General features: G+C 48.0%; 2 protein-coding genes across 4 annotated transcripts in view; one reads left to right on the top strand and one right to left on the bottom strand.

The window, feature by feature from the left end:
• Positions 1-3,844, top strand: part of UBE2R2 (ubiquitin conjugating enzyme E2 R2) — a 55,956-nt gene extending 52,112 nt beyond the window's left edge. The window contains exons 5-6 of one of the 2 annotated variants that reach the window (XR_015742426.1): positions 1,466-2,904; positions 3,511-3,844. Coding sequence is in view for 1 of the 2 variants with exons in the window: in XM_026713885.2 (XP_026569670.1) it covers positions 1,466-1,694 (229 nt within the window). In the remaining variant the exon portion in view is untranslated. Of the gene's footprint in view, positions 1-1,465 lie in introns of both variants that reach the window. The other variant, XM_026713885.2, reaches the window with a different exon arrangement.
• Positions 3,845-5,527: 1,683 nt separating this feature from the next.
• Positions 5,528-22,863, bottom strand: part of UBAP2 (ubiquitin associated protein 2) — a 132,913-nt gene continuing 115,577 nt past the window's right edge. For both annotated transcript variants that reach the window (XM_087927587.1, XM_087927586.1), the window contains exons 22-28: positions 18,610-18,688; positions 16,751-16,965; positions 16,265-16,364; positions 14,026-14,133; positions 12,157-12,224; positions 10,081-10,272; positions 5,528-6,657 (exon numbers count right to left, since the gene is read on the bottom strand). In XM_087927587.1, coding sequence (XP_087783713.1) covers positions 6,562-6,657; positions 10,081-10,272; positions 12,157-12,224; positions 14,026-14,133; positions 16,265-16,364; positions 16,751-16,965; positions 18,610-18,688 — 858 coding nt within the window. In that variant the 3' untranslated portion in view covers positions 5,528-6,561. The remainder of the gene's footprint in view (positions 6,658-10,080; positions 10,273-12,156; positions 12,225-14,025; positions 14,134-16,264; positions 16,365-16,750; positions 16,966-18,609; positions 18,689-22,863) is intronic.

Here is a 22,863-nt window from a genome sequence, read left to right on the forward strand (position 1 = left end):
CTGCAAGAAAACCACCAAGCTCAGAGAGCATCGAGGATCCCACAGTCCAACCCTGAGCTACAAATGGTGTAGAGTGGAGGGGCGGGGCACATCTGGCCCACGAAGTGCTTAACTCTGGCCCGTGGGGCCGGCCCGGAAATACCAAAGGACTGGCCTGCGGCGCCTCTGCCAGGCAAAATGGGCCGCAGGGTTGGGGGCCGTGCGGTCATTGCACAGCCCATTTTCTGCCTCCAGCAGCACTCTGCCAGTCAAAACTGGGCCTCGCGATGCCCCGGAGCGGTCCGTTTTTGTCCAGCAGAGTGATTCAGGAGGCCATGGAGGCTGAAAATGGGCTGCACAGGACTTCGCGGGGCCTTGGTGTACCCCATTTTGGCCGGAATGGTGCTGCAGGTGTCTGTCCTGTCTTCCTCCCCTCGTTGCCTGTTCTTCCCCGCCGGGCCACGGAGCAGAACTATAATGCTGATCCGGCCCTCGGCGAAACGCAGTTTGATACCCTCATTCTAGAGGAACATGTATATCTCAGGGGCAGAGAAGAAATCCTAAGCTGCTTCTTCTCTGAGTCGATCAGGGAGTTTGCGGGGATCCCTGAGATCAGCATAGTGAGCTCTCTTTGTTCATTGCCCCTTTGAGGCGATTTCGGTCCAAATGGACCATCCCGGCAGGTTGGATTCGGTGCTATCCTCCTCCAGAGCTCCCAAGGGACGCGTCGTGGCCACGACGCTAGCCATGCCCTCTTAAGAGTTCAGCTCTCCTGATCCAGGGGCACTAAAGGCTGCCAGGCAGAGCCAGGGAGGACCAGCTCTCTCGAGCCTGTATTATTACAGGTAGCCCTCAATTTACGACCACAAGGGAGCCCCAGGTTTATGTTGCCAAGTGAGATCAGCCCCATTTTACAACCTCTCTTGCCTCCGCTGTTAAGTGAATCACTGCAGGTTAAGTGAATCACTGCCTTCAGGTTCAGACAGCAGTGAGGCGGGGAAGCTTCTGGAACCAGTTCCTAGCCTGTGCATGTGCAGAGCTAGAGGACGACAAGAACAATTGAGAAAGCAGGGTCGACTCAGGAGTAAGGCCACACCTGGGAGATGATTGGCCCCTCCCATGGAACATAAAAGAGGAGCAAATGGGATGTGAGCTTTTGCAGGAAGCAATTTGTTCGTCTGGTCAGTTCAAGCTTTGAAACGTTCTGTTTGACTCTGCGTCAAGTTTGGCCTTGCCCTGCGTTTGGCCGTTCGTTCTCTGGCCGCATTCCAAGTGCGATAAGGCGGGTGTTTATAAACATCCCCCTGAAAGACTGTTGGCGAAGACTTGCAGGCTGGGAATGAACGTAATTCACAGCCAGGGAAATAAAAGAGGTTTTGCCGGGATTTAACATTGTTGTTTTATGCTTTCTAAGGAAGCCTCAGGTCAGAGCAGAGGCTGACCTCAACCCCGCTAACTTCCCCTGCCCTCCACCCCCCCTTTGCAGGAAACAAGTGCAGGCCACCAAGGCAGAGGCGGAGAAGGACGGTGTGAAGGTGCCCACCACGCTGGCCGAGTACTGCATCAAAACTAAAGTGCCTTCCAACGACAACAGCTCCGACTTGCTTTACGACGACCTGTACGACGACGACATCGATGACGAAGACGAGGAGGAGGAGGAAGAGGAAGACGCCGATTGTTACGACGACGATGATTCTGGCAACGAGGAGTCGTGACCTGTCCCCTTCTGGCCCTCCTTCCCTCCCTTCCACACCCGCCCAGCCTCCCAATCATACCGCCCCGCCAGTTTTGCCAGAGGGGGACGCAGCGGTAACGCCAAGGACCGTTCAGCAAAAAAGAAAAAAGAAAAAAAGAGAGATATACCTACAAAAGGGGCAGGCGGGTGGGGCGAAAAAGACCCCCAACCAAAACGTTGCATTTCTGCTTTTCTCCTCGGACGGATTCTCGATTCCGTCAGTCCTCCCCCCCCCCACCTGCGCCCCCCCCCACTCCATCACACTTTTCTGGTCCTTTTTTGGCCTCGTAGCGAGAAAGACCTGCGCAGATGATCTTGGATCGCACTTCCTTTTCCCGTCCCATCACTGTGTTTTTGATTTCCCTCCTTCCTCTCCCCCTCCTTTTTTTTTTTTTAAAAAAAGACAATACCTCTCCCCCCCCCCCGCCTCTCCCCCACCCCACCGCCCCCTCCCTTCCTGCCCCTCTTCTGGAGAGTTCACAGTACAACAAAACAGGCTCGCTCTGTGTTTAGGTTCTCGAATTAAACCCAGTCTTTCATCAAGAGGTTTCGATGTATTTTAACGGCCGGCCGGAGACCATGGAAGGGGGAGAGGAAAACGACACTCTTCCCCCACTGGCCTGCGTGGAGACCCCCCCCTCCTTTCTTTCTGGGGCCTTCTTCGCTGCTCTCCTCGTGTGCGCACTTGTTTAGCCTTGTGGTGGTTGGTGCCGGTGGTGGTTTTTCTCCTTTTTTTTTTGTTGTTATTTTTTTTCTTTCCCCCAAGGCGGAGGGTGAAAAGCTTCTGTGGTGTTTTGGTTTGTTTTTTTTTGAACTGGGCCGCCGCCGGACCTGGTGCCGAGAAAAGGCCCCGCTGTTCCAGTTTCAAGTTTGCTAAGCTCACGGTCGGGATAAGGGAGGCGGGTGGGGTGGGATTAGCAGCTTGGCGAGGAGGGCCGAAAACCTCCGAGGCAGATCGAAGGGGGAGGGGGGGGGAAGAAATCGTCCGCGTGGGAGAAGCGGTTTTCTTGTGATATGAATCTTCCAATAAACACGTCGAAACGCGCTCCGTTTTCTGTCCCGAGTTGCAGTGGTTGCATCTGGAGAACGGCTGCCCTTTCTCCCCGTTTGCAGAGAGCAGCGTCTCAAAACGGATGGGATCTGGAATGTGGCTTCTCTCCGGGAGACCCAGCGGCTTTCTGCATCCGGAGGTTTGCAAATGACGCCTTGCCGCGGACGGGTCTTTTCTTCGGAAGAAGCGTGCAGTCCTGGGGCTGGAGAGAGAAAAGAGCGGTTGCCCCGAAATATTGCTTTAAACCGAGGCTCTCTCCAAGCTTGGTAACTTTGAAGGCTTGTGGACTTCCAACTCCCAGAATTAGCTGGCTGAGGGATTCTGGGAGTTGAAGTCCACAAGTCTTCAAGATGCCAAGCTTGGACAGAGCCCTGTCTCAGACCACACCAATGGTGGAGGGCGGAAAAAATAAATAAAAGACTTGTCGAAAAGGAAACAAGGATCGCAGGTTGAAAATTCCCGGAGAGCCATTAGAAAACGGGGAGCCGGCGGGGGGAGTCTTTGGGGTGCATTGCTTGTATTCCTTTTTGGGCAGAAACCCGATGCCGTCGGAGCGATAGCTTCTTGGCAATTCCATCAGCACCAACTGTCCAGGTGAAGGGTTCCCCAAAAGAGGATCGAAGTGCTTTGAGGAGGCTCCGTGACGGTCTCAAGGGAAATCAACCAAGATCCGATGAGTGTTTCTAGGGTTCCCCACCCCTTGTATTAAAACCCCTCTTCCTTTCCCCCATGCATCAAATTGCAGGAAAAGCGAGACCGCTGGGATGATCCCAGGTGCCCATCGAGAAATTTCGCTTCTTCAAAACGGTGGCTTTGCCTTCCACGCACCCCGTTTCTGAGCCTGGCCCTTGGGGGCCTCGGGATCCCAGCTGGGAAGGGCCCACTGGGACCCACATTGACCCAGAGCTGCCGTTGGGTCTTCTTGGGTTGGACGGCATTTCCGAACAAAGGTGGTTCCTTGAATGCTGAGCCCTTCGATTTTGTCTTCTGGTCCCCTGGTGGAAAGAAGGGGTAACTGTGGATGGGTTGTCTCCCTATTGGACAAGGAGGTCTGTTCAGAAGAACCCCAGTTTGGGGGGGGGAAAAACCAAACGGATAAGAAGAAACGACGAGGGTGGACGGAACGAACAAATTTGGACAATCTTATTATCTTTCCTTCCCTCCTGCGAGAGGAACTCGTTAAAAACTCTGAAAAATCTGCCGGAGTGGAGAACAGGAGCGGTTGCAACAGGCACCCCAAATGTCAGCCCTTGAATGGGGTTCTTGAGGTGGCGGGGTATCTGTCCGTACTGGGTCCAGCATCGGCGTCCTTAGCTTGGCTCGAACTGAGGATGCCGCGTCTTTTCAGCTGTCTTTCCTTGTATTGTATTCTCTCCAGTGACTTGTATGCTGAAGCTTGGCGGTGTGCGAGATGCGTTACTCTGTCCTTCCCTTGGGCTACATTTTTAGAGGGTCTGGGGAACTTCCCGTCCCGTCCTATCCCGCAGCCAGTCGGCCAGGGCTGCGTCTCCTCCCCTCCGGCCAACGGACGTTCCTCTCTGGCCTAGCCACTTGTTGGTTTCCCCTTTTCAGGATCCTACTGGTTTTGCTGAAAATGCGGATTGAAGAGATTGGCGGACAACTGTTACCTTGAGCCATCATCCCCAACTCTGGTTCTCTCTCTCTTCTACCTTTTGGTCTGCGTTTACATCTTTCTGATTTGAAAAAAAAATCTCTAATCTCTGATTGGAGAATATACATCCAGGGGGCGTGGGGGGGGGAAGACCAGGGTCAAGGGTGAAATGCTGTATTTTAGTGTTGGATGCACCCAGCTAACGTCAACGTGGCCACTCCCAATAAATCAATTTTTTTTTTACTCTTGAGAGATGCGGCTAGAAATTTTTGATTTGAATGGGGGTGGATTTGTTGGGGAGACCTGACCTGTAGCTTACTTCCCTCTGTCCGTTGTTGTAGCAGCATGAGCAAAATGTGACTTTTGGATAACCAAAAGCTTCCCGCCCCATGCCGAGCCCCAGAACCGATCCTGTGGTTCTTAAGTCGAAGGGTGCGAAGGCTCACCAGGGTACAACACTGAGTTGACGATCAGTTGCTTCACGTTCGAGACCCGGTTGCTGCCAGGGGTGAGCTCCCGTCACTCGCTCCAGCTCCTGCTTAACCCAGCAGTTCGACACTGGACAACTGCGAGTAGATAAGTGGGTACCACTTCAGTGGGCAGCTTAATGGGGACGTGAAAGAAGCCCACCACCACCAATTGGGCGTCCTCCAGGCCATGGTGATGTCACAGTTGAAATCCTTTCAACGTTGAAGTGCTTCAGCACTGCCCAACATCGACAATAGTAGTAGTAAGTAGCAGTAGTAGTAGCAGATTCTTCAATTGCCAGCGATGACCTACCATTTCTGGAGACACTGAAAGTTCCCTTTATCGATGGTAGACTGATAATCTCAGTCTTCCCAAGCAATCAATTCCTGTGCATTGACCCCCTTTCCTAAGTGACCAAGATGCCCACGTGAACTGTTGGAGACCCACCAAACAGGCCCACGTCTTCCAAGACTCACTAAAACCCAACTCTCGACGAAGTAGATGGCTTCTGTTCTCCGTATACTCATTCCTCTACCCTATGAAAAGAACGTTGGCTTCTACCTTTTGGCAGTGGCACATGGGTCTCCTTAGAGCTGCTGCTGCTGCGTTGCAGAGTCTTAGTTCAGTTACCCAACCACCCACCGAATCCGGTTGGGAAAACGAGAGACGGCAAACGTTGCTGTTGATATGCTTAGAACTTTTTATTAGGCGAGGGTCTGGGCTAAAAAATAAATGAAATTTTTGAAACCTTCATTAAGGTGAGGAGGGGGAGTTTTCTGGCACCCGCACCCTTCAGTCTTGGAGCCCCTCTTGAGAGGGGAGGAAGAACGTGACCGTGGAAGGCAGGAGGGCGCCCTGGCGGAGTCAAAACCCTGGCCAAGGAAAGGGAGCTCAACAGATTGGCAGACACCATTTGGGGAGAAGCTGGACAGTCCAAGAACCGGCTACCGAAAACAAAAACTGGAAGATGGGAGAGAAGGGAGACTGAATAACAGTTTGCTTATTTCTTTCATCGTCCCCAAGAAAAGTGCAAGGCTGCAATTTATAACTAAGCTGCCCACAACCGTTCAACCTTCCGGCTGGCAGGAATGAGGCCGAATGAGCGCCAAAATTATATTTTAAAAAAAGAAACTGGGAACAAGATTTAAAAACTACTCTTTTTCTCATGTCTCTGACTGCTTGCCTGAGCGAAGTAGTATTTTAAAAGTCAGAAAAGGCTTTCCGGGGTCCAATATATATATATATATACACATACATATATATATATATATATACATGTATTTTAAAAAGTGGCACACTCTTGCCCTTCAGAGAAGCGCTAAAATCCTCCAAACTATACAAAAAAAAGAGAGAGAGAGAGAGAAGCTGCCAGAAGGCCCGAAGGGGGAGCCAGTTTGCTTACGCCCTCCTGATCGGGAAGAGAAATCAAAAACGAGTCTTCAGAAACATGCGGGAACCACGGTTAGGCCCTACTACCTTTACAAATACATACATAAATATTTTACACAAAACAGCCAATCGGGAAGAGTCGGACGAGGGGTGAGTGGCTGCCAATTCTTCCCACAGGGTGTCTGAGCCGTGCTCTCCCAGGAAGAGCGGGAGGGGGGAGGGAGGGGAATCTCTTCCCTCCGCAGTCGACGGTCTCCGGTGGAGGGTGGGAGCCTGAGAAGGACCTGGGCTATCTCCGGGTTGTCTTCCTATCCTCCACGCCAGAGCTTAGTTCGTCCAGTATGGAGATGTCCCGTAGGTGGTTTTTGTAGCCTGAGGTTTCTGCTGCAGGACACTTGGTTGGTTGCGCTGGACAGATCCACCCTATAGCGGAACGGAGGAAAAAGGTTTTATTTAGAATAGATTTAAGGCAGCAGACATCTCCTCTGGCCGGTGGATAAATCAAATATTAAAGGTAAAAGGTTCCCCGCCTTGGCACATCCATGCTAGTCGTTCCCGGCTCTAGAGGGCGCTGCTCATCTCCGTTACAAAGCCAAAGAAGAGGCAGTGCTGTCCGGAGACATCTCTGTGGTCATGTGGCCGGCATGACTAAACACCGAAGGCGCACGGAACGCTGTTCCCTTCCCGCCAAAAGGGTTCCCTATTTTTCTACTTGAAGTTTTTACGTGCTTTCGAACCGCTAGGGTGGCAGAAGCTGCTGGGACAAGGAACGGGAGCTCACTCCATCATGCGGCGCTGGGGATTCGAACCGCCAAACTGCCAACCTTTCTGATCGACAAGCTTAGCGTCTTAGCCCCTGAGCCACCGTGTCCCCAATTAAAGGTCTAGAAACAGTATATAAAACTTGTTGGATCCATGTGTTCCCCAACTGCCCTATGGACTGATGCTCGCTCTCTCTCTCTCTCTCTCTCACACACACACACACACACACACACACACACACACACACTTCCTATTTCCTATGATGCCCCAGGTTGATTCCAGGAGTTTAGGAGGTTGCAGGATGTCCCAAAAGTGCTTTTTCCAAAAGGCAACTCCTCTTTCGTGGGTTTTGCTTCCCATCCAAGATGACAAAAACTTGTTTCTGCTGCTTTGTAAGGCCACACTGGGAATACTGCGTCCAATTTTGGTTACAATATAAAAATAGATGCTGAAAATCTAGAAAAAGCGCAGAGAAGAGCAACTGAGATGATGAGGGGACTGGAGGCTGAAACAAACAACGAACGGTTGCAGGAACTGGGCCTGGCTAGTCTAGGGAAGAGAAGGACCAGGGGAGACAGGAGAGCAGTCTTCCAGTATTTGAGGGGCTGCCACAGAGAGGAGGAGGAAGGGGTCAAGCTATTCTCCAAGGCACCTGAAGGCCAGACAAGGAACAATGGATGGAAACTGAACAAGGAGAGATTCAACCTGGAAATAAGGAGAAACTTTCTGACAGGGAGAACAATCAACCCATGGAACAGAAGTTGCCTTCGGAAGTTGTGGGAGCGCCATCACTTGAGACTTTCAAGAAGAGATTGGACTCCCATCTGTCAGAAATGGTGTAGGGTCTCCCACTTGGGCAGGGGGTTGGACTAGATGACCTACAAGGTCCCTTCCAACTCTGTTATTCTGAAGAAGCTTCATCAGTTCTGAAACATTTTCACATCAAAGCCCAAGAAAATCCAGTTGCCTTTTGGAGAAAGAACCTCTGGGACAACCAACCGTAGCCTGGATGATGGAGACCCTCTCCACAGACCACGGGCATTTTCAATTCAGGCGGAGGGGTCCTCCTACTACGCCCTTAAAAGGGGCACCCTGAAACTTATCCCAATTTTTCCTCTGAGTTTGAACCACGGTGGGGAAGGTGGCTTGTTCTCACTGAAGGCCTCCCCTCAGCACCAGAATTCCTGGAGCAACGGTTGAGTAGCCTAGATAACTGAAGATCTCAGCAGGGCCGACAGATTTGGGGCGAGGGGCTTCACGGGACTTCCTCTCTGTTTTGGAGATGGGGAGCTGATGGGTGCAGAGAGCTAAGAACCGACAGGATGATTTTAACAGACGGCCTTGCAAGTATTTCCTGTCTCCTGAGCAAAAAGAAATTATAATAATCATAATTTCCTCCTAAATACAAAGAATTTTTTCTAAAATGACGGTTCTTTACTCCCTCCGTCAGGTCTGCCGCAACTAGGCAAGGGTATGCAGTACAGGCGAGTCCTCGACTTGCAACACTTCACCGAGTGACCGCTGGAAGTTACAATAAAGTGACTTAATGAGCGTTTTTCACACTTACAACCGCTGCAGCATCGTCATGGTCATGTGATTGACAGGTGCTGGACAACTGCTTCACATTTCACATAGCTGAAATCACCCATTTGGGGTCATCACCCAGGGTGGCACAGTGGTCAGAGAGCAGGATTGCAGGCTACTTCTGCTGCCTGCCGGCTGCCTGCAATTTAGCAGTTCGAATCTCCCCAGGCTCCAGGTGGACTCAGTCTTCCGTCCTTCTGAGGTGAGTAAAATGAGGACCCAGATTGTTGGGGGCAAGAGGCTGACCAGGTAAACCTCTTAGAGAGGGGCTGTAAAAGCACCGTGAAGCGGTATATAAGTCTAAGGGCTCTTGCTGTTCCTTCCTTATCTTCTTTCCTTATCTTCCATCCATATTTTTCCTTCCTTCCTTCCTTCCTTCCTTTCCTTTCCTTTCCTTTCCTTTCCCTCCCTCCCTCCCAGTGGTTAGAATGCAATATTGCAGGCTAATTTTGCCCACTGCCAACAGTTCAATCCTGACCGACTGGCTCAAGGTTGACTCAGCCTTCCCTCCTTCCGAGGTGGATAAAACAAGGACTTATACCATCCTATTTCTTCCCTTCCCTTCCTTCCCTTCCCTTCCCTTCCCTTCCCTTCCCTTCCCTTCCCTTCCCTTTCCTTCTTCTGCTGGCTGCTGGCTGCTGCCTGCCTGCAACGTGATTGACAGTCAGGTGCTGGACAACTGCTTCACATTTCACACAGTTGAAATCACCCATTTGGGGTCATCACCCAGGGTGGCACAGTGGTCAGAGAGCAAGATTGCAGGCTACTTCTGCTGCCTGCCGGCTGCCTGCAATTTAGCAGTTCGAATCTCACCAGGCTTAAGGTGGACTAAGCTTTCCATCCTTCCAGAGTGGGTAAAATGAGGACCCAGATTGTTGGGGGCCAGAGGCTGACTCTGTAAACCGCTTAGAGAGGGGCTGGAAAAGCACTTTGAAGCGGGATAGAAGTCTAAGGGCTCTTGCTGTTCCTTCCTTATCTTCTTTCCTTATCTTCCATCCATATTTTTCCTTCCTTCCTTTCTTCCTTCCTTTCCTTTTTTTCCTTCCTTCCTTTCCTTTCCTTTCCCTCCCTCCCTCCCTCCCAGTGGTTAGAATGCAATATTGCAGGCTAATTTTGCCCACTGCCAACAGTTCAAACCTGATCGACTGGCTCAAGGTTGACTCAGCCTTCCCTCCTTCCGAGGTGGATAAAACAAGGACTTATACCATCCTATTTCTTCCCTTCCCTTTCCTTCTTCTGCTGCCTGCCGGCTGCCTGCAATTTAGCAGTTTGAATTTCACCAGGCTTAAGGTGGACTAAGCTTTCCATCCTTCCAGGGTGGGTCAAATGAGCACCCAGATTGTTGGGGCCAGAGGCTGACTCTGTAAACCACTTAGAGAGGGGCTGGAAAAGCACTTTGAAGCGGGATAGAAGTCTAAGGGCTCTGGCTATTGCTATTTTGACCAGAAAGAAAACCAGGGTTAGAAAAGTCCCCGACTAAAGAGAGATCCAGCCACTCACCTGCCCATCCTGCTGAAGATGATGGTGCAGCACCTGGGAATGTGGCTGTTGGTGCGCAGGCAAGATATGAAGGAAGGGCGCCGGAGCGTAGCCAGCAGCAGCCCCGGGGTTCAGAGGCCCCGTGGAGCTGAGGGCCGAGGGCAGGTTGAACGGGGGAGGGGTCCCGGCATGGAATCCCTGCTTGTCGAAAGTCTGGAAAAAGGAGAGACGGGAATGAAAACGGAGACAGGCGCCCTTTAAAAGGAGGGTAGAGAAGCATCATCTGTCGCAGAGCCGTTGGAAGGCCAGAAAGTGGCTGAAGAGCAGGATGTCAGGGCTCCGGCAGTTACCCCCAAATTAAATCAATCAAACTTCCAAAACTTCAAAAGGATTTATTGGGAGTTAACATGCCGGCACTGCCTGGGTGCAGCCGGCTCTGAGAAACATCATTCATTGTCACCCTTGACCCTGGTTTTCCCTCCACCCCCCTGGGTGTATCGTAGTTCATATTCTCCAATGGGACGCATCCATAGTCCAGAGTCCTCAATCATGTTCTCCAGTTAGAATTTTGCCGGGCAGAAACTTCAGTCACCTAGTTACTATCTTTGAAAAACTATTTATGGAATGCACTTTCAATTTCCAAGCTGTCACATTGCTCTTTCAAACCCCTTTCCCGCCCCCTCCCTTTCTATTGGCAACTCTAAGAAGACCATAGAAATATATTTATGAGTTGGCACGTTTTACATTGGCTTTCTTGACAGCTGGACAGGACCACTAAGCCTTCACTTATTTATAATTTTTCTCCCAAATCCATGCTGCTGTCAGGGTTCCGGCAGTTGCTCCCATTTAAATCAAGAGTCTCAAGCCAAACTTCAAAAGGATTTATTGGGAGTTAACATGCCGGCACTGCCTGGGTGTACCCGACTCTGAGACACATCATGCATTGTCACCCTCGACCCTGGTTTTTTCTCACCCCCTTGGGTGTATCGTAGTTCATATTCTCCAATGGGACACGTCCATAGCCCAGAGTCATCAATCATGCTCTCCGGTTAGATTATTTGCGTGGCAAAAACTTCAGTCACCTGGTTACTATCTTTGAAAACATTTGTGGAATGCAGCTGCCTTCCCTGCTCGATCCGAGGGCACGGAGAGCAGAGCAGAAGCAAGCTCGAAGGGAGGTCTGCAAGGCTGCTGGCGAGGAGGCCGCCTCTCCTCGCAAGGGCCACCCGGCTTATGGAGAAGCCAGGGAGGAGTTTGTCTTTGTCGGGAACCGTTGTTTGCTTTGGCTGACACTGCCCCCGGCTTTGACTCACGCTATTTGCCTGTGGCCTTTGTCCCTGGACTCTGGGCCTTTCCCCCTTGAGCTTGCATTTGCTTTGGACTCGGCCTTTGCAAAATTGGTCCGTTGCTTATTAGCTTTGGTTTGTGGGGCTGTGGGAAGCTGCCTTCAGGGAAGGGCGGGGCGTTGTGGGGATGTTTATTATGAAACAACCAAGTTTGACTGAAGGCAGGACAAGAAGCAACGGATGGAAATTAATCAAGGAGAGAAGCAACCTGGAATTGGGGAGAAATTTCCTAACAGGGAGGACAATTAACCAGTGGAACAGCTTGCCACCAGAAGTTGTGGATGGTCCATCACTGAAGGTTTTTAAGGAGAGACTGGACAGCCACTTGTGTCAAATTGTTTAGGGTCTCCTGCTTGAGCAGGGGGTTGGACTAGAAGTCCTCCAAAGTCCCCTTCCAGCTCTGTTCTTCTAAATTTAACAGAGCAATAAAGGATTCTACTGAGGCCGGCCTCTACGTAAGTTACCTGGGTCGTAACATTTGCAGGGCAGGGCAGGACGCATCACTACCTGGTTCTTGGCTTACGAACTCTTTAAGAGAGTGAGATGGGATGTTAAAATGCCAACCAGGACAACGTGGGGTCCAAAATATGAAGATGGTGATGACAACAATACCAATAAAATGCAGGTGGGGCTTCAGTGATGCTGCTCTGTAGCTGCCATCTTGATGTTTTGGACCACGCTCTCCTTGGGAGCATCCCTGGTGAGGAAGCTGAACACTAAATCAGTCTGGACACAAAGGTGCTGAACTCACCTGAGCTTTGTTGTAGACAGAGCCACTGATGTCAGGCATACCTGTGTTACTTGAGCTCACAGAAACACCTTGGTGAGAAAGAAAGAGAGAGAGAGAGAGTTGTGTTAGCCATGCAAACAGCCAGGGGGTGAGAGCATTTCCTATGACTGGACCTCCACAACTTCAAAGGGTGATGGGCAACCATGTCCTTTGGACCTTAAGTGCTCAGACACCTTCCAAGTGCAGCTTCCTTTCGAGTGAAAGAGCCACATGGGTCACAGAGTGAAGCAGAGTTGATGCTCCCTTCATGCCTTAAGAAAACAAATTCCATTTTTCTTTCGGAGGAGAACAAACTGGAATTTTAAATGTATTACTCCTGCAATTGTTACCCTGCTTTTTCCTATCCACAGAGCACTAAAATCTATAGATAGATAGATAGATAGATAGATAGATAGATAGATAGATAGATAGATAGATAGATAGATAGATAGACAGATAAATAGATAGATAAATTTATTGTCATTGTACTCAGAAACCTGAGAACAACGAAATAAGGTGCTCTTCCACAACATACAACTGAACAACACCAAAAGACATATGCAAATAACAATGTAAAACAAATTAAAACAATAACAGTTAAAAACTGTACAACCAGGATATATATATATATATGTTAAGACCACCAGATTCATAACTCTGCATTTAACCTGATCACAGCACTTGGGTAAAAGCTATGTTTAAATAAAATCTATAGAGAATGAATGAATGAATGAATGAATGAATGAATGAATGAATGAAATTAATGAACCAACGACAATATAAACATTCAAAGTGGGGCAGTATGTCAGTTCTTAAAACAGTGGCCGTTCCTTCCACACTGGTGGAAGTCCATATTTGCACCACCTGCCATTTGTTTTATTATATATTATATTTTATTTGACTTAGGTGCCGCCCCAAAACAGCATCAAAGCAAAATAACTCTCAAAATATGACCTAAAACAAGAAGCGGCCAATGAAGTGAGTTGAAAGCCAGGCAGGACCGTCTCCAGCGCCCTCCAGAATGTCATCAGGACAGGGGCTGCCAAATCTCAGACCCAACTAGGGACCATCCTCAGTGTTGGAAGGGGAGAGGGGCTTCGCTCTCTGTTGATCTGCAGGTGGCTTGTCTTGCCTGGGTTGGTGGGAGGGGTCTTGCTGGTTTCCTTGACTGGGCTGTTCTTTGCTGATTGATTTGACTATCTGAGTTTGAAATTCCTTGATGGGGTACCTGGAACACTTCCCCCCAACACTGGCAGGGCAAGCCGCTAACGCAAAAACAAGGAACCCCTCTCTCTTCTAGCACTGGGTGAAGTTACTTAGTTGGGTCATGAAACGTCTTGAAGAAAACAGCCAAGCTCAGAGAGCCCCAAGGATGCCACAGTCCTCCTCTTCCTCCCCTCCCCACTCTCCACAAACCCCACTCCTTTGTAGCACTGATGATGTTCTCGAGTTGGGTTATGAAACGTCTGCAAGAAAACCACCAGGCTCAGAGAGCACCAAGGACTCCACAGTCCTCCTCTTCTTCCTCCTCCTCTTCCTCCTTCATAATCCCCATTCCCTTCTAGCACTGATGATGTTCTCTAGTAGGGTCATGAAACGTCTGCAAGAAAACCACCAGGCTCAGAGAGCACCAAGGACTCCACAGTCCTCCTCTTCTCCCTCCTCCTCTTCTCCCTCCTCCTCTTCTTCCTTCATAATCCCCATTCCCTTCTAGCACAGATGATGTTCTCTAGCTGGGTCATGAAATGTCTGCAAGAAAACCACCAGGCTCAGAGAGCAGCAAGGACCCCACAGTTCACCCCTGAGCCCCAAATCTTCTCCTTTGTTAGAAAGAGAGCACCCTCATATTACCTTTCCCGGCTCCACCGCCAGCTGACTTGTTCTGTGCTTGAGTGGCAGCAACGTACGGCCCTTTGCTGTAGTCTCCAGCCACTGTCCCCTGGGTGAGGTCATCATAACCTGAAGGAGGGGGGGAGGAAAGAGAAAGGCCATTTTCATGGTTACTGTCATGACTGCAATTGTCCACCAAGCATCGCAGCCCCAAAGTGCAGGCGCTTCCAAAATTGACATTCCTTGGGTATAAACGATAACAACTATGATTATCCTTCATACCCATCTTGAAAACTAAACATGGAACAGAAGTAAGAGAGTATCAGTTCGATGAAATACACAAAAAAGGGCAGAAGGAAACCTAGGTGGCTCAACTCTAAAGGACAAATAGGCTGAAAAACGGCTTCTATCCCAGAGGAGTAAAAATATTGAGTTCTACTGTGTAGTGCAATATTAATGCGATCAGGGGTTTTAAATGCAATTGTATAGAATGTGAAGGGTGGGTGTTTGCGTTTTATTTTTATAGTTATAACGTACGCAGAAGGTGGCATTTAACTTTGTTGTACGAGGTGCAATGACAATCTGCTTACAGGCAGGAGGTTGTACAACTTGCCTCGTGGTGTAACCGGAACAATCTGGAACTGAACACACTCAAAACCGTAAAAATGGCGGTAGACTTTAGAGGAAACCCTTCCATACTACCACCTCTTACAATACTAGACAACACAGTATCAACAGTAGAGACCTTCCAATTTCTAAGTTCTATCATATCACATGACCTAAAATGGACACCTAACATCAAAAATGTCATCAAAAAACACAAATGTTCTGTATATAATGTTTATATAATGTTCTTTCTGCGCCAACTCAGGAAGCTCAAACTGCCCAAGGAGCTGCTGATCCAGTTCTACAGAGGAAGGATGGAGTCTGTCATCTGCACCTCTAACTGTCTGGTTTGGCTCTGCGACCCAACAGGACAGACAGAGACTCCAGAGGAGAATTAGGACTGCAGAAAAAACAATGGCTACTAACCTGCCTTCAATTGAGGACCTATATACTGCAGGAGTCAAAAAGAGGGTTGTGAAAATATTTACACACCCCTCACGTCCCGGACATAAACTGTTTCAATTCCTTCCCTCAAAATGACACTATAGAGCCCTGCACACCAGAATAACTAGACACAGGGACAATTTTTTTCCCCGAACGCCATCACTCTGCTAAACAAATAATTCCCTCAACAATGTTCAACTATTACAAAGTTTGCACTACTATTACTGTTAATCTTCTCATCACTCCTAATCGTTCATACCCTCCCATTTGTGACTGTAGGACTGTAACTTTGTCGCTTGTATATTTACGATTTATATGGACTGTTCCCTACTATGATTTGATGGCTTATTGTACCCTACGACTTTATTAAGTGTTGTACCTGATGATTCTTGATGAATGTATCTTTTCTTTTATGTACACTGAGAGCATTTGCACCGAGACAGATTCCTTGTTTGTCCAATCACGCTTGGCCAATAAAGAATTCTATTTTTTTTCTCTTTCTTTCTTTCTTTTTCTTTCTTTCTTTCTTTCTTTCTTTCTTTCTTTCTTTCTTTCTTTCTTTCTTTCTTTCTTTCTTTCTTTCTTTCTTTCTTTCTTTCTTTCTTTCTTTCTTTCTTTCTTTTCTTTCTTTCCTTTCTTTCTTTTTCTTTTTCTTTCTCCCTTTCTTTCTTTTCTTTCTTTCTTTTTATCTATCTATCTATCTATCATCTATCTATCTATCTATCTATTTGATTTGATTGCTTATTGTACCCTATGACTATCATTAAGTGTTGTACCTGATGATTCTGGACTCTTGACGAATGTCTCTTTCCTTTTATGTACCGTGAGAGCATTGGCACCAAGACAAATTCCTTGTGTGTCCAATCCCACTTGGCCAATAAACAAAGAACTAAACTAAAAAAAGCAGGATATCAAACCAGTACAGCCAGTCCTCGCCATACAACCGCAAGGGAGCCCAATATTTACGTTGTTAAGCGAGAGATTCGTTAAGTGAGTTTGGCTCCCTTTTTATGACTTTTCTTCTCCCGTTTGTTCACTGAACCATTGCAGTTCTTACATTAGCCACATGGATGTTAAGTGAACCTTCCCCTCCTCCTGTGCCCTCCCCCCTGAGCCAGGTTTGCAATGGTCCTTCTGCCCTGCCCAAAGATGGAGAGGGAGCCCCACTCCACCCCGCCCCGCCCAGCTCCTCCTGCGCCAGAGCTGTCACCTGCTCCATAACTGTGCTGGCTGTAGCTGCCGGCCTGCTGGAAGGGCGTGGAAGCAGCGTTCAAGGTCACGCTGTGCTGCTTGGCCGAGGCTGGAGGGACCTGGAGGAAGGTAAAGGGAGAAAGGTCAGAGCTTGGGGGGGCCTCTGGGGACCCCCATTGCAAAAGGCCTCTGGACATTCTTGGGTTTCTCTTCTCCCTTCTAATCCTGACAATGTTCCCTAGTTGGGTCATGTAATGTCTGCAAGAAAACAACCAAGCACTGAGAGCATCTAGGACTCCCCAGTTCTCTTCCTCCCCCTCCCTCTGCTCCTCTTCCTCCTTTCCTCCTCCTCCCTTCCTCTCCCTTGCTCCCCCTCCTTTCCCCCTCCTCCTCCTCTCCCTCTTCCTTCCCCTCCTCCTCAGCTGGGTAATAAAACTGCCTGCTAGACTACAACCAAGCTCAGAGAGCACCAAGGGCCACTCTGCCCTTCAGGACAGAGACTTACAAACATGGTGGGGCCGTACTGGAAAGCGCTGGGAACTCCCGGCACGCCGGCGTAGTATGGTAAGCCAGTGTAGCTGTAGCCGGGCGGCAACGTGGGGTTGAGGAAGGCTTGTTGAGCCGTGTGGTGGGCCTGGGTCTGGTTCTGCTGAGCCTGGGCAAGGGTGGTGGCGGGCACGGGCGAAGCGGAGTCTCCGCGGCCAAATTTTGCAATATCACCTGGACAGGAAAGGAGGAAGTGACAAAACAGAGGTTCAGGGATGGACACGATGGCGGTTCCTCTTTGCGATGGCTGAACAGGTTGTCCCAAAGGCACTTCTTTGGTCCTCAAGAGGCAACCAGACTTTCTGGTTTTTCTTTGAAGAAGACGTTTCACTTCTCACCCCAGAAACTTCTTCAGCTCTGACTGGATGGTGAGGAAGAGAAGGACTGAAGCTGGTCATTTGCATCCATTTTAGAGGGTTGTTGAGGCCACTTGGAGGTTTATCTGTGTCCTCAGGGTCACCTGAGTGGTGCAAATGGGTGTAGAGTCCACCACACAGCTCCTTTCAGCAGTTCCAAGGAGACTCCACACCCATTTGCACCACTCAGGTGACCCTGAAGACACAGATAAACCTCCAAGTGGCCTCAACGACCCCCTAAAAAGGATGCAAATGACCAGCTGTCTGCAAGGAGTATCCATCCCTCCATTCCTCACCATCCAGTCAGAAGGCTCCATACCCATTTGCACCACTCAGGTGACCCCGAGGACACAGATAAACCTCCAAGTGGCCTCAACGACCCTCTACAAGGATGCAAATGACCAGCTGGTCTGTGGTTCTGAACTTACGACTGCAATCAGGAACAGAATTTTCACTGCTAAGTGAGTTGTCCCAAAGGTGCTTTTTTCAGGAGGCAACTGGAATTTCTTGTTTTTTTCTTGGAAGATGTTTCGCTTCCCATACAAGAAGCTTCTTTAGTTCTGACTGGATGGTGAAGAATAGGAGGATTTATACTTCTGGACAAACAGCTGGTCATTTGCATCCTTTGAGTGGGTTGTTGAAACTCCTGAAAAAGCCCCTTTGGGACAACCATGACCTGGATGATGGAGAATCTCTACAGACTTTTTAGCTATGCAATTTGGGATGGACATCCTTGGAATGGGGTGGTCGTAGGAATGGATTTCCAGAGAAAAACTGCAGGCTTCAGGAACCATTTGCACCATTCAAAGTACCCTGAGGGCACAAATAAACCTCCAGGTGGTCTCAATGACCCTCTAAAAGGATGCAAATAACCAGCTGTCTGCAGGGAATATAAATCCTTCCATTCCCCACCCTCCAGTCAGAGCTGAAGAAGCTTCCTGAGTGAGAAGCCCAGCCAGCAATACTATTTCAAGTCTTCCACCGGTACACCAAATGACTTTTTCACCATTTTGTGCTTGGGGTTATTCATCACATCTAAACGAGTGTTTAGAACGGGGGTCTCCAAACTTTGCAACTTTTAAGACCTGTGGACCTCAATTCCCAGAATCCCCCAATCAACCAACTGGGAGTGTGAAGTCCACAAGCCTTAAAGTTATCAAGGTTGGACACCCCTGCTCTGCACTCTGGGCGGGTTCAACAGAAAGTGTGTGTATAGAAGGAGACCATGAGGGGCCTTAGATAGTCCAGATGATGGACAACCTTGTGTCCAACCAGGTGAGCAAGAGTCCTGGAGATGGTGTCGATATGATCCTGAATGTTTGGTCTTCTTGGAAGTTGACAGAAAAGGCATAGGAAGTCATGGACTCCCCCACTGTGGTAGCCATCGCAATGCCACGATCAAGCAACAGACAGCCTGGCGTGGACACTGGAGATCCACAGCCATACCTGAGCATTGCCTCACCTGAGTAAGGGTTGTTAGCAAGGGCTCCATCTCTGCTGGTCAGGTTCGCAGGAGCAGGGAATGTGATTCCATAGTAATCCTACCAAAGAGAAAGCAACACAACAATGTAGAGGTAGTCCTCAACTTATGACTACAATGGAGTCCACGGTTTCTGTTGCTAAGCAAGGCAACAGCACTTAGACTACACCGCTTCACAGTGCTTTACAGCCTCTCTCTGAGTGGTTTATAGAGTCAGCCTCCTGCCCCTGCAAAATCTGGCTCCTCATTTTACCCACCTAGGAAGGATGGAAGGTGAGTGAACAACCTTCAGCCGGTCAGAATCGAACTGCTAGCAGATGGCAGAGTTTTCCTCCAATACTTCATTCTAACCATAGCTCCACCAAAGTTCTATATCTATCACCTGTCTGTCTGTCTGTATCCATCCATCCAATCCATAGGAAAGCATAGCATGGCAATAGTGCTAAGACTTATGTACTTCTCCATAGTCCTTTGCAGCCCTTAACGGTTTACACAGTCAGCCTCTTGCTCCCAACAATCTGGGTCCTCGTTTTACCGACATCGGAAGGACGGAAGGCTGAGTCAACCTTCAGCCGGTCAGAATCGAACTGCTGGCAGAGTTAGCTTGGAATGCTGCATTCTAACCACTGTGCCACCATGGCTCTCTCTCTCTCTATATATATCTGTCCTTCTGCCTGCCTGCCTGCCTATCTGTCCATCCATCTATCCATAGCAATAGCGCTTAGACTTACATACCGCTTCACAGTGCTTTACAGCCAGAGCGGTTTACAGAGTCAGCCTCTTTACCTCAACAATCTGGGTCTTCATTTTACCAACCTCGGAAGGATGGAAGGTTGAGTCAACCTTGAGCCTGGTGAGAATCGAACTGCTAGCAATCACCAGAGCTCTTAAGTGAGTTTCTTGCCGCAGGTAAGCAAATCAGTTGTTAAGTGAACTATATGGTTGTTAAGCCAATCTGGCTTCCCCCCATTAATTTTGTGTCAGGCAGTTATCCCAAAATATGAGTTGACACTTTGCTTGTTGGAAGCCAGAGCGAAGGTTACAAATGCTGATCACATGAAACCCGTGTCAAGAATATATTCGTGAACTGGAACAGAGCTTGGTAACAAGGTCAGCCAATGAATAGGCATAGCAACTACGTCAGCCAATGAAGACAGTTTGGAAACTGAAACTAGAAGTAGCCTAGTCATGGCTCGATATTAAGCTCTGCAGCTATGCTGAGCTCTGAGTCTGTCTATTGAAGATGAAACTAACTTGCTTGCTTGCCTGCTGAAGTTACTTGCAAAATGTTTCTGTCTGAGTTTGCTCCATGTTGGAGAAATCTACAATTAGTTTGTAAAATCTATGTATTATGTTTATAAAGATGTTAAATGAAGCACCAGCCATCTGTGTTTATTTTTTATGTTTCTGTCTGAGTTTGCTCCATGTTGGAGAAATCTACAACTGGTTTGTAAAATCTACTTAATATGTTTATAAAGATGTTAAATGAAGCATCAGCCATCTGTGTTTATTTTTCTGGCGCTGAATTAACACTGCAAAAACTCTGGATAACTCGGGACTGTGCAACTGTCATAAGTACATGCCAGTTGCCAAGTCTCCAAATCCTGTTTCTGTGACCACGGGGATGCTGCAGTGGTTGTAAGTCATTTTTTCCGGGGCTGTTGTGACCTCAGATGGTCACTAAGGAGAATGGTTGTAAGTCAAGCATTACCTCTATTTCTAAAACCAGATTGCAGCCTAGACTACAGGTAGTCCTTGACTAATGTCCGGTCACTTAGCAACGGTTCAAAGTTCTGACAGACTTAAATGCAAGCACCAAGGCAAAGTTAAGAAAGACTTAGTTGCTTTGAATCAAGTTATAGTAAATGGCAACATTTAAAAATTGCCATTTATGCAAGGGTGGGTTTCTACCAGTTCACACCTATTCGCTAGAACTGGTTGTTAACATTCTAAGCAGTTCGGAGAACTGGTTGTTAGAAGAAATTCCTGGGCTAATCCTGTAAGGAAGGCAAGAAGGAAACATTCTGGTGTTGCTTACAGAAACTGCCTCTCCGTTAACCCTTATTACGTTCTTGGCAAGACTAGACTTCCTGTCTCAGGAACTTCTCTGGAGTTTTTTTCCCCTCCTTTGCAGGTACTTTGCTTGTGTGGAGTGACCATTCAAAGTTACAATGGCACTGAAAAAAGTGACTTACGACCGTTTTTCACACTTACGACTGTTGCAGCATCCCCACAGTCATGAAAGGCCAGGCGACGAGATGCTGCCTCGATGTACCACGCCCAGCCAATAACATGACCACCAAGCCACGCCCACCCAGTCACATGACCACCAAGCCACACCCACCAACTAAGCCATGCCCACAGAACCGGTTGTTAAAAAATTTGAATCCCACCCCCGGCATTTATGTAGTTAAAAATATATCTTGATTTTATTTATTTTTTTAAAAAAAGAAACAATTCACGTTTTGTGGGTTCACTCAGGTGACCCCCGGAATCTGAACAAACCAAGCCCATTACTTTAAACTGGAGCCTCCTGCAGCTCTTAGCAGCTCTTGCGGCAGAGAAATAGGAAGAATAAGAGAGTAACAGAATTGATGTAACTATGGTCATGTTTGTATTGAAATTTAAAAACCTGGAATCACGCTGCTTGCCAGGAGATGTCCCCCCCAAAATATATATATGTATATAAAACAAAAGAAGAAATGGAATAATGAAATTATCTTGTCTGTTTAAATAATATTGTGATTGGCATTAGAAGAATGCATTGGACTACTGAATAATTAAACGATGAAGGATCATAATACGATATAAATATGTGTATTAACATTAGAATCATATAAGTTTGATAAATGTAACAGGTATGATGAATGCTGTTACTGTTTGTTGGCACCAAAATGTATGATGCTTAGGTGCAACACTGTCTATGTATTGATGTCTATAAGCAGAATAAATTAAAAAAACTTCGGGGGGGGGGAGAGAATAACAGAGTTGGAAGGGACCTTTGAGGTCTTCTAGTCCAACCCCCTTGCTCAAGCAGAAAACCCTTCAGACAAATCCAAGTCTCTTCTTTAAAAACCTCCAGTAATGGAGCACCCACAGCTTCTGGTGGCAAGCTGTTCCACCGGTTAATTGTTCTCAGAGTCAGGAAATTCCTCCTTAATTCGAGGTCGCTTCTCTCCTTGATGAGTTTCCATTCGCTATTTCTTCTCCTGACTTACTCTGAAGGCCCTTTTTAAAAGTAGGGGTTCAGTTATCGTTTTGGGGTGTAGAAAGGAGGCAGGAGAGGCAACGCAGCTGGCCAAGGCTAAGCTGGACTTCAGTAATATTTAAAGAACTGCGGGGCCCTCACTTGTGTTCCAGGGTATTTCAAAATAATTCTTGGCACGCGCTGTCTTTTTTCCGCCTGCTTTGTTTTCACATTCTTCACAAGAGCACGCAAGCAAGAAGAGCGCTTCACAGCAGTGACTGCATGAAAACATCTGAAGGAGACAGAGACATTACTTCCGCGTCCATATTTGGAACGGTCTTGTCTTCTATTTTCCTCTCCCCGTCTCGCTTTCAGTTTCGGGTCTGTTTTATTTTCAGTATCTCAGCTCCGACTCTTAATTCTGACGTTGGAATTTCCCAAAAAGGGGGGGAAAAAAAGGAAAAAAAGAAAAAGAATCCAGGGCTGATGCCCAGGAATTAAATGCTGCCAAGTACTTAACAAAGAACGCCTCGACTTGGCAGCATTCACAATTTATTTTAAACATCGAATAAAGGCAGAATAAAAGGAAGAGCGCTGGAAAGGAACCAAGGAATTCCGGTGTGAATAGCACAACGAGGTTAGAAGGGAACTTGGAGGTCTTCTAGTCCAACCCCCTTCTTGGGCAGGAAACCCTTTACTCATATCATATATGTGAATACTATGCGATGTGAGTTATTGGAAGAGGCCAATGTTTACTGAAAGCAAATGATGGATCGACATACTGTAAAAGCGAGCTATAGATGCTGGAATTGGGCAGTTTTGCTCCTGGTTTGCCTTGGGGGCGGGAGAGTTATTTATGATTTGGACCTCTTTTAAAATAGCTTCTCGAAATATAAAATACAAATGAAAATAAAATAAAGGAAAACTAGAATTACTGAATGGGGAAACTAGCATTGGTTAATCTGAGGGAACATCTCTTGCCGGTCACATCTATCCGACCCATTAGAGCGAGGAGGCAGGAAATGCCACGGGTCCCATCCCTGGGGGAG

Source organism: Pseudonaja textilis, chromosome 2, assembly GCF_049901715.1.
Source record: "Pseudonaja textilis isolate UNSWEBS1 chromosome 2, rPseTex1.2, whole genome shotgun sequence".
NCBI classification, from domain to species: domain Eukaryota; kingdom Metazoa; phylum Chordata; class Lepidosauria; order Squamata; family Elapidae; genus Pseudonaja; species Pseudonaja textilis.